We start from the raw sequence: 12123 nt of genomic DNA, 5'->3' as shown, positions 1-12123 counted from the left end.
TCCGACTTCGGCTCAGGTCATGATCTCGTGGTCTGTGAATTTGAGCCCCGCGTCGGACTCTGTGCTGACCGCTCAGAGCCTGGAACCTGTTTCAGATTCTGTGTCTCCCTCTCTCTCTGACCCTCCCCCATTCATGCTCTGTCTCTCTCTGTCTCAAAAATAAATAAACGTTAAAAAAAAAAATTAAAAAAAAATATTTTATTATGACTCAAGATGAAACTTGCTTAGTTAGAAGGCGTGTGGATTCAGTAAGTTAATCATGATGGTCTTAATCTTAGACATTGATTCTGCACACTGTTTCGTATACTGACCCTATGCAAAAACAAAAATAATTTTCTGAGCTTTCTTAGTCAAGTGAATTGGATTTATTGACAGTTTTTATCTTTTGTAACAGGGAAGGATATTTCTGTTGCACAGTTATTTCATTTTTAAAATGTATAGTATTCTGAATTTTGGGAATATTTTACTGAAGTCTTAGAAAAATTAGTCTTATTTAGTCACTGCTTCAAGAATATAAATTGTTTTCCTTATTTTTCTTTTTGTGATGTTTTTATTAGAAATTTATTTTATGGTAAAGGTTTTTATTTCTAGGCACTTGTGAGTTAGCTTGAGACTGGTTAAGTAATTGGGGGAACAGAAGATAGGATATAACTGCTGCATCTTTTTAAAAATATATATATTATTTTTAGAGGAAGACAAAGAGCGTGATTTGGGGAGAGGGGCAGAGGGAGAGAGAGAGAGAATCCCAAACAGGCTCCATGCTCAGTGCTCAGCCCAACTTGGGGCTGGATCCCATGACCTTGGGATCATGACTTGAGCTGAAATCAAGAATCTGATGCTCAACTGACTGAGCCACCCAGGTGCCACATAACTACTGCATCTTCAATGAATTAGAAATATTTTAAGATTCTGCGTTTATTGAATTTATATACTTACATAAAGTTAGTATTACTAGAAAAATTCTCTTTTAGATTAGTTATGAAGTTTTACATTCTTTTTTTTTTAATGTTTATTTTTGAGAGAACGCAGGTAGGGGTGGGGCAGAGAGAGGGGACAGAACATCTGACTCTTGATTTTGGCTCAGGTCATGATTGTTGTGGAATCAAGCCCCGTGTTGGGCTCCACACTGAACATAGAGCCTGCTTAAGATTCTCTCTCCCTCCCCCTCTTCCCTGCTTGTGTTTGTTCTCTCTCAAAAAAAAGAAGGGGGAGGGTAGGTGATGGGCATTGAAGAGGGCATCTTTTGGGATGAGCACTGGGTGTTGTATGGAAACCAATTTGACAATAAATTTCATATATTAAAAAAAAGATACATTTCATGCATTTATTCTTCTGTGGTGGACATTTGAGTAATTTCCAGTTTTTGCTATTATATGCAAGTTTCTCAAAGATGTATACTTAGGAGTGAAATTGCTGGGTCATAGAGAATTTATAAGAAAATGCCAAATTGTTTTCCAAAGTGGTTATACCATTTTTAAAACCCTGTTGATCCACATCCTTTTCAACACTTGGCATTGCTACACTTTTTAATTTGTGTAAGTCTAATTAGTTTAAATGGTGTCTCATTGTGGTCTTAATTTTCATTTATCTAGTGAGATGGATCATTTCCCCATTGTTTTTGGTTTTCTGCATTTCCTTTTCTGTCAAACATGGGCTTAATATCTTTTGCCTATTTTTCTATGGAGTTGTTTTTTTTATTAAGTTATTTTATACTCTAAATACAAATGATTTGTAATTTTTATGGGTTGCAAATGTGTTTTTCCAGTTTTTTACTTACTTTTATAACAATTACAATAATTACTATTGTGCCTTTTGTTGACCAGTTCTTAATTGCAACGTAGTCAAATCTGTCTCTCTTTTTTTTTTGATGAATAGTTCTGTTTTGTGTATTAAAATATTATACTAGGATCAGATAGATAGTGTCATATAAAAAAAGTGTTAAGGTCATATTAAAACATAGTTAAATAGGAAAATATCTTTTGTCATATTGCTACAATTTATTGAAGGGATTAGCTCATATTGATTTTATACTAAAATATACTTTAAAACAATTAGAAAAGAAATGGGATCACCAAAAAAATTTTTCAGTATATTGCTTTAGCCTCATCAAGAATTGTCTTCCCCTTCTCCTTTAAATCAGGAAGTTCCTATGACCATTCTATCTTGTTCCCATAAATCTTTTCTCTGAGGGGCGCCTGGGTGGCTCAGTCGGTTGGACGTCCAACTTCAGCTCAGGTCACGATCTCGCAGTCTGTGAGTTCGAGCCCCGCGTCGGGCTCTGTGCTGACAGCTCAGAGCCTGGAGCCTGTTTCGGATTCTGTGTCTCCCTCTCTCTCTGACCTTCCCCCGTTCATGCTCTGTCTCTCTCTGTCTCAAAAATGAATAAATGTTAAAAAAAAAAAAATTTAAAAGAAAAATCTTTTCTCTGAAACATTCTAATTGATGACATACTATTTAGGCCTTACCTATTCTTCTGTCATTTCTTGTCTTAGGCCAGGGTTTTCATAGTGAAGGAACTTTGAGAGTTTATAATCTAACTTCTATTAGAATGGAAGTGGAGTCCAAGAGAGGTTACGTGATGTGCTCAAGCTCCTGTGCTATTAAGTAGTCAAGCATACTCTTTAGCAAGCTGTAGTCTTTTTATTTCAATTTCTAATATTCTTTACATCACGTTTTGTCCCCTTTTGTAAGGGTTGGAGTCATGTTCATGCCCTCTGATTTCCTTCAATATTCTTCCCTCTTCTATAACCTAGTATTCTAACTCAAGTGTACAGACATAGTAAAGGGAAATGTGATCTTTGTTTTTCTTTCTTTTTCTTCAAATAGTTAATGAATATTTCTTGTGTTCCAGGCACTAGGGGGATATAAACAAGATGCTATCCCTGTCCTCAGAGAGCTTATAGTTTATTAGAGGAATTAGCAAGTAAATAGATTATTACATTTCAGTGTTGTAAGTATAATTACACAGGGTAATCACAGGAATTCTGGAAACATGTAGGATGATACTGTTGGTTTTAGTGAGTCAGAGTCACTTTGTGAAAGGTGGGACATTGAGGTTCACTTTTAAGATACCTGTTTCTCATAGTTAAATAAGCAGTGCTGATTATTAAATAGTTATTAATACTGTCCATTTAATTATAAATAACTAGCTTCCCTTAGACTTATTCTATAACTTGTTTGTTAAGCTGCCATGGTTCTTTCTTCCAGAGAGATTGATCTTTGAGTAGTTGTAGAATACAATTTGGAAGGGACTCAGAGGATTATCTATAACTTAGAGAGTTATTTACAACTCTCTTGGGGCTATTGCCCATTGCAGTTAATTAGAATACATGCTCATATAACTTCCTCATATGCCTAAATATGACAATATTAGTACATCTTAAAAACTCGGAATTTTGGGGGCGCCTGGGTGGCTCAGCCGGTTAAGTGGCTGACTTCGGCTCAGGTCATGATCTCGCGGTCCGTGAGTTCGAGCCCCGCGTCGGGCTCTGTGCTGACAGCTCAGAGCCTGGAGCCTGTTTCAGATTCTGTGTCTCCCTCTCTCTGACCCTCCCCCGTTCATGCTTTGTCTCTCTCTGTCTCAAAAATAAATAAACGTTTAAAAAAAATTAAAAAAAAGCTCAGAATTTTGTTTGCTGGAATCTCTGGCTTTACTTTCTCTTTTAATATATACATTTTTTCTTTTTGAGAGAGAGTGAGCAGAGAAGAGGCAAAGAGAGAGGGGGAGAAAGAAAGAATCCCAAGCAGGCTCCGTGCTGTCAATACAGAGCCTGACACAGGGCTTGATCTCATGAACCATGAGATCATGACGTGAACTGAGATCAAGAGTCAAACACTTAATGACTGAGCCACCCAGACACCCTTCTGGCTTTACTTTTTAAGACTCTGGTGGCTAAGAGTACTTAAAGGACCCCATCAAAGAAAGTAATAGCCAAAGTCCTCTCAATGATTAAATTATGCATTCTCATATGAGAGAGATGGGACTAAATCTTACCGTATTGGACTTTCCTGGGTGAACTGTGGCAGGTTACCTATCTAGAAAGTTACTGACTTGTATTTAGCTACATAAAAAAAATTGGTTCCTAAAATTTAACAGCATTGCTATTAAGCAGTAAATTGTAATTTTAGATGAGTCTTGGTCAAATCTTTTATGCTTTCATTAAGATGCTATCCCTAAATTCATAGCCAAGGTAAAAGTTCATCTCCAGATTTTAATTGATGGAGCTTTGCCATCCTGACATACAGGCCTTCTATAACTTAATTTAAAAATTTTAAAACATTGGGGCACCTGGTAGCTCAGTTGGTTAAGCTTCCAACTCTTGATTTCGGGTCAGGTCATGAACTCATGTTGTGGGATCTAGCCCTGCATCAAGCTTTCCACTGAGCTTGGAGCCTGATTGGGAAATTCATTCTCTCTCTCTCTCTCTCTCTCTCTCTCTCTCTCTCTGTCTCTGTCTCTGTCTCACACACGCACACTTGTGCATACTCTCTCAAAAAAAAATTTGTTTTTTAAACATTGTCAAAATGAAGCCAAACATTATTGTGTCCAATGTACTCTAATAGGGATGTGTATATTTTGCCAAATATTAGGTTTAAGCAGGATGTAGAGAATGTTTTTTGAACTTAGAAACACAAAAGCGGTTCTTATAATCACACACATTATTTTTAAAAAATCACCTACAGGGGCTTCTGCACAGCTTAGTAAGTGTCTGTCTGGTGATCTTGGCTCAGGTCATGATCTCTCAGTTCATGAGTTCGAGACCTGTGTCAGACTCTGCGCTGGCAGGATGGAACCTGGATGGGATTCTGCCTCTCCTTCTCTCTCCCCCTCCACTACTCATGCATGTGCTCTCTCAAAATAAATAAACTTAAAAATAATAAAAATTAACCACAAAGTTAGTTCCTTTACAGTTAGAGAAATCTGGTGTATAATACCTTAACCAAATGATACAGCCTAACATCCTTAATGATAGAACTTTGCCCCTGGAAATGATGTATCCAAAAGGATACGTCACTTATGCCAAAAAAACACATCATCTGAATCTAATCATGAAGAAACATTAGACAAGCTTAGGTTGAAGAACATTATAGAAAACATAGGTTTAAGGAATTACTATAAAGGATAGTTTTTGGGACAACTGGGCATATTTTATTTTTATTAATATGGGGTATTGTATTGATTTTTGAATGTTGAACCAACATTGCATTCCTGGCATACATCCCATTTGGTCATGCTGTATATTCCTTTCTGTATGTTGTTGTATTTTGTTGATGGCTTAAGTTTTAGAAGGATCCTCTGATTGCTAGGACTAGGAGGGATGGGGGTGGAGTAGGCTAGTTGAATTTCACTTAAAAACCAAAGGGTTCAGGTCATAACATTCAAATTTTGTGATGTGGAATCAGTTGATGCCTTTGTGGCTGCAGGCTTTTCTTTGAGCAGTAAGAAAATGCCTCACAACCCTTGGGGTTCCTACCAAATTCCATTGTGAATCAGTAGAGCAAAGACTTACATCCCTTCATGTAGACTCATTGATTTAATTCAATAAACTTTTGAATTAATATTTTTACTCTTTGATCCTAGTTAAGATATTGGAAGGAGGATGTATTGGTTCAGGTATAGAAATTGTGGTTTGAAGTGGTATTTTTGTGTGTGTGTTGGCGTTTGTTTATCAATTTAAAGGCATATTTTTTTGTTTTAGGAGCCAAGTTTAAAAAATATATTGGCCATTCGGCTCATGTAACTAATATCAGGTGGTCACATGACTATCAGTGGGTTATTTCTATTGGTGGAGCAGATCACTCTGTCTTCCAGTGGAAATTTATTCCTGAAAGAAAACTAAAAGATGCTCTTCACATAGCACCCCAAGGTGAGTAGTATACACTGCCCGAACAGTAACCCTAAAGTAGTGATTTTACTGTTGAAATGTCATTAGTCTTAGTAAGTTAACAGTATAGTTTTTTGTTAGTGGAAATGTTAAAATCCTAGCTGTATGTGTTTCCAGTCAGATTATCAGCATGGAATACAAAGTACTTTTGAGTGTGTTTTAATCCATGGACGGATGAGTAAAATAAGTTACATTATCGAAACAAACATTCAGTGCATTCTTGGGGAGATAGATATCTAGGTTTCATATATAGTTATATATGAACATGATTATCTAGTGTTAATTCGTTTGTTGCATATAGTATTTTCTAGATATTTTTCATGTTAATTATAGGTCATATTCACTTACATTTGCCCAACATTCAAGTTCGATGCAGCAGTTGTTGTGGCACCAGTAAAGGCATTTAAAGTAGCTGTTGAGTTTATGGTGAGGTGGAGGGGAAGGTGATCTGTGATACCATTTACTGACATCTGTGTTTCTTGAATAGATCATGTCATGTGATTGTTTTATGGCTTGTCACCATGTCAGTTGGCACAGGCAGCTCTAAATATTAATTTTACAGTGCTGTTTTGAAAATGAATGTTCTTTAAACAAGTAGTGTTTCATTTTTAAAAATTACAGAAAGTCTGGCTGACTCTAATAGTGATGAATCAGATTCAGATCTGTCTGATGTTCCAGAACTGGATTCTGAAATTGAACAAGAGACACAGCTTACCTACCGTCGGCAGGTAATTTTTATTATCATGTGATTTTTTTTCTGAAAAACTCTAGTTTCTTTTTTATCTTGCTCCCTGTTGTTTATTGATTTATTGTTATCTTTTGTGGTTTTTAATTTTCCAAGAAATGTTTTTCTATTGCAGTTTTTCTCCTTTAAGAGTTAAAGTACACTTGTGTAAAATGTTCTTTTATAATAAGTGCTTGATATATTAAGTATGCCTGTAATTCTGTTTGCCTATAGCTTTTTGTCGCAGTAAAGTTCCATTTATTTTCTTTAAAATATTTTCTTATGAAGCATTAGAATTTTGGGGTGCCTGGATGGCTCAGTCTGTTAAATGTCCGACTCTCGATTTTGACTCAGTTCATGATCTCACTGTTTGTGGGATCGAGCTCCTCATTGGACTCTGTGCTGGCAGCACAGAGCCTGCTTGGGATTCTCTGTCTCCCTCTCTTTCTGCTCCTCCCCGACCTGTGTGCTCATGCACATGTGTGCACACACATTCTCTCAAAATAAGTAAACATTAAGAAAAATAAGACATTGTTAAAAAAATAATTTCATCCCAGCTAGTATCATCCTCAATGGGGAAGAACTGAGAGCTTTCCCCCTGAGATCAGGAACATGACAGAGATGTTCACTCTCACCACTGTTGTTCAGTATAGTATTGGAAGTCGTAGCCTCAGCAATCAGACAACAAAACGAAATAAAAGGCATCCAAATTGGCAAAGAAGTCCAAGTTTCACTTTTTGCAGCTGACAATATACACTACATAGAAAGCCCAAAGACTCCACCAAAAAATAGTGTATAGAAGTTGGTTGCATTTCTATATACCAATAATGAGGCAATAGAGATATCAAGGAAAAAATACCATTTACAATTGCACCAAAACCCATAAAATACCTAGGAATAAACGTAACCAAAGAGGTAAAAAATCTGTACACACTGAAATCTATAGAAAGCTTATGACAGAAATTGAAGAAGACACAAAGAAATGGAAAACATTCCATGCTTATGGATTGGAAGAACAAATGTTGTTAAAATGTCAATACTACCTAAACCAATCTACATATTCAATGCAGTCCCTATCAAAATAGCACCAGCATTCTTTACAGAGCTAGAACAAACAATCCTAAAATTTGTATGGAACCGCAGAAAACCCCAAATAGCCAAAGCAATCTTGAAAAAGAAAACCAAAGCTGGAGCTATCACAATCCTGGACTTTAACCTATATTTCAAAGCTGTAATCATCAAGACAGTATGGTATTATCACAAAAAGAGACAAATAGATAAATGAAATAGAGAACCCAGAAATGGACCCACAAATATATGGCCAAATAATCTTTGTCAAAGTGGGAAAGAATATCCAGTGGAAAAAAGATAGTCTCTTTAACAAATGGTGCTGGGAGAACTGGACAGCAACATGCAGAAGAATGAACCTGGACCTCTTTCTTGCATCATACATGAAAATAAATTGAAAATGTTTGAAAAACCTAAATGTAAGACAGGAAAGACATCAAAATCCTAGAGGAGAAAAAAGGCAGCAACCTCTTTGACCTCAGCCACAGTAACTTCTTACTTGACATGTGTCTGGAGGCAAGGGAAATGAAAGCAAAAATGAACTTTGGGACCTCATCAAGATAAGAAAGCTTCTACACAGTGAAGGAAACAGTCAACAAAGCTGAAAGGCAGGGGCACCTGGATGGCTCAGTCAGGTAAGCATCTGACTTTGGCTCAGGTCATGATCTCATGGTTGGTGGGTTTGAGCCCCATGTCGGGCTCTGTACTGACAGCTTGGAGACTGAGCCTGCTTCAGATTCTGTGTCTCCCTCTCTTTCTGCCCCTCCTTGGCTCACACTCTCTCTCACTCTCTCTCTCAAAAAATAAATAAACATTAAAAAAAAAAAGCTGAAAGGCAACCAGTGGAATGGGAGAAGATATTTGTAAATGACTTGTTGGATAAAGGGTTAGTATCCAAGTACTTACCAAACTCAACCCCCCCCAAAAAAACAAATAATCCAGTGAAGAAACAGGCAAAAGACATAAACAGACACTTTTCCAAAGAAGACATCCAGATGGCAAACAGACACATGAAAAAATGCTCAACATTGCTCATCATGTTGAAATACAAATCAAAACCGCAAGGAGATACCACCTCACACCAGTCAGAATAGCTAAAATTAACAACTCAGGAAACAGATGTTGGCGAGGATGTGGAGAAAGGGGAACCCTATTGCATTGTTGGCGGGAATGTAAACGGGTGTAGCCACTCTGGAAAACAGTGGGAGGTTCCTCAAATAATTAAAAATAGAACTACCCTACGACCCAGCAATTGCACTACTAGGAATTTATCTAAAGGATATAAAAATGCTGATTCAAAGGAGCACGTACACTCCAATGTTTATAGCAGCACTATCAACAATAGCCAAATTGTGGAAAGAGCCCAAATGACCATCAACTAATGAATGAATTAAGAATTCAAGAATTATATGCATATATATGTGTATATATATATATACACACACACACACACACACACACACACACACACACACATACATACATGCAATGGAATACTACTCAGCAAAGAAAAAGGATGAAATCTTGCCATTTGCAACAATGTGGATGAAACTGGAGGATATTATGCTAAGCGAAATAAGTCAGAGAAAGATATATGATTTCACTCATGTGGAATTCGAGAAACTTAACAGATGCACGTTGGGGAAGGGAAGGAAAAATAAGATAAAAACAGAGGGAGACAAACCATAAGAGACTCTTAAATACAGAGAACAAACTGAGGATTGATAGGGGGGTTAGTAAGGGGTTGGGTTAAATGAGTGATGGGCATTAAGGAGGGGACTTTTCAGGATGAGCACTGGGTGTCATATGTAAGAGATGAAACAATGAGTTCTGCTCCTAAAGCCAAGACTACACTGTATGTTAACTAACTTGAGGATAAAAATAATAATAATAATCTCATGGAACACTAAATATGTATTTGTCAATGCGATACACAGAAAATGTAAATTTGTTGTTTCCAAGGAAGAAAATTTCATAAAATGCCTTCTTATTTAAGTGTTAAAGCTTTACTAAGCGTTAGTAACAACAATGTCTGAAAGTTACATTAGGAACCTGTGAACACCTTTATTAATTTGTATTCTAAGATTATTTTTACTTCTGTACGTTATTTAAAGGTTTACAAAGAAGATCTACCTCAGCTTAAAGAACAGTACAAGGAGAGACAAAAAGGCGGTACTTCTAAAAGAAGAGAGCGGGCTCCAGGAAATAGCCTCCGACTGCACTTTGTTCATGGGTATGAAACAACTATTATTCATTTGTGTGTTTACATATTGGTTCACATTTAGTAGCTTTGTGACTTTGAGCAAGTCACTCAACCTTTCTGTGCCTTTCCCATCTGTAAAGTGAAGGTAACAGTACCTACTTCATAGGATTCTGATGAGGAGTAAATAAGCCAGTGTTTTTGGTGACTTAGAATATTGTCTGGTGCATGATGAGCACTATATAAGTGCTTAAGTGTTGAAAATAAATTTGTCTTATTAAAGTTTAGTATTACATTTATAGAAATGGAGTTCTTTAAACAAATGAAAATAAGTAAAATGTAAGAGATTATCATTTCTCCTAAATATTTCTGATTTGGAATTATATTGTGCCCCCCTTTTTTTTTGGCCTGCATTTGGCCCTTGTATTTTAATTTCAATAAGATAAAGTTTCTGAATTTTCTTAGAACATCTGGCAATACATGTGTCATATTTCATCCTGAAACAACAGACTCTCCATTCAGTCCTTCCCTTCTCTGCTACCCAGTAATCATTTTCTTACCTGACTGATAATGCTTTCAGGAATTTGAAAAAGGATTCATTTAGTAAGAATATTGTATCTCTGGTGTTAAAATAGGCAGTACCTCTTTGTAGTTATATATTATATATTGAGTTTCTTTGAAGCACAAAAGAAGGGTTGCTATAAATGGAATTATATTGACTATTTAAAAAAGATTCAGCTATTTTTTCTGGATGTGTATAATATTTTAGAATTGTTGTTGGAACATTTTTGGGGTATACTCATGATTCAACAATGTGTACAGAAGGGTACATTTTGAAAATCCTTTTCTCAGGGAGCTCCCCTCTACTTGCTAGGTGGGATACTGAGTCATGAATCTTTTAATAAAACCAATTAGATATTAAAAAAAACAAAAACAAAAAAGAAAATCTTCCCGGCTCTGCCCTTCCAGCCATCATTTTTCACCTTCCAAGGGCATTTTCTTCCCTTTCACTCATAAAAAAGTAACAACTTTTGTTTAATGGTACACAAATTTAGTATCATGCAAATAGTAGTATACTATATATACTTTTCTGTACCTTTCCTTTTCATTCAGTATTATATCTTGGATTTAGCTATTTGTAATCAGAACAGTTCATAAACGTTTATGGAATTTGAGATGCTTGTATTTTGTTTTAGTTGTGTAGTATCTTGTAAAACTGGAAATTGACCTAAAAGGTACCTATTTCTCCTCTGTATAGTCCATATTGACCAGATATAAGTCTAATGTTAATTTTATGTGATATGTTTTCTATATTCAGTTACAGAGGTTATGACTGTCGAAGTAACCTTTTTTATACTCAAATTGGTGAGATTGTGTACCATGTCGCAGCAGTGGGTGTCATTTATAATCGGCAACAGAACACACAGCGCTTTTACCTGGGTCATGATGATGATATTCTTTGCCTGGCTCTTCATCCTTTGAAAGACTATGTGGCAACAGGCCAGGTAAGGCCTTTGAAAGACTACATGGCAATAGGCCAGATACGTTAGACCTTTGTTTGGGTTTACAGTTAGGTTAGTCCACTTTTTAAAAAAAATCTCTCTTGTATTCTAGGAAATGAAGAATAAAGAATTCTTTACAAATAAAATTTACCCCCAATTTTTTCCTACTGTTTTCCTTAGATTTTTATTGTTTTGATTTTTTCTTTTTTTATTTGGAACTAAAAGTTTTGGCTTGTCATCCTCCTGTCCGGATATATATTTTTTAATTAGTAGAGTAAACATAGCAACATAAAGACTAGAAATCTGGTTTCTTTAAGTTGAGTTATCTAAAAATAATGAAATTAACAAATGTTCTGTGACAAACAGGATGACTACATTTTTGTTTTACAACCATGATAGTAACCATTCAGGTTTACCAAAGTACAAAGCAGAAATGTTGAAATAGAAGACTGAGAAAAGTTTTGACTGATACTTCTCTATGTGGGTATTCTTAGAGAAGGAGGAAAAGGGTGATGTTTATACATTCTTTCTATATGTAAATACCTTACTAGTTTCTTAGTATATACGGTTGACCCTTGAACAACACAAGTTTGAACTGCATGGCTCCACTTACGTGTAGATTTTTCACAGTACTGTAAATGTGTTTTCCTTATGATTTTCTTAACATTTTTTCTCCAGCTTGCTTTGTCCTAAGAATATAGTACATAACACATGTAACTTATAAAACTACCTGTTAACTGACTG

The 12123-nt window shown here is 35.9% G+C and overlaps 1 protein-coding gene across 7 annotated transcripts in view; it reads left to right on the top strand.

The window, feature by feature from the left end:
* The window catches only part of EML5 (EMAP like 5), a 179158-nt gene that overhangs the window by 69664 nt on the left and 97371 nt on the right, over positions 1 to 12123 (top strand). For all 7 annotated transcript variants that reach the window (XM_060620490.3, XM_078447924.2, XM_078447925.2 and 4 more), the window contains 4 exons: positions 5700 to 5867; positions 6507 to 6613; positions 9792 to 9910; positions 11196 to 11382. In XM_060620490.3, coding sequence (XP_060476473.2) covers positions 5700 to 5867; positions 6507 to 6613; positions 9792 to 9910; positions 11196 to 11382 — 581 coding nt within the window. The remainder of the gene's footprint in view (positions 1 to 5699; positions 5868 to 6506; positions 6614 to 9791; positions 9911 to 11195; positions 11383 to 12123) is intronic.

Source organism: Panthera onca, chromosome B3 (assembly GCF_046562875.1).
Source record: "Panthera onca isolate mPanOnc1 chromosome B3, mPanOnc1 haplotype 2, whole genome shotgun sequence".
Lineage (NCBI taxonomy): Eukaryota > Metazoa > Chordata > Mammalia > Carnivora > Felidae > Panthera > Panthera onca.
The sequence above is the reverse complement of the archived record's forward strand: the minus strand, read 5'-3'. Positions and strand labels throughout refer to the sequence as shown.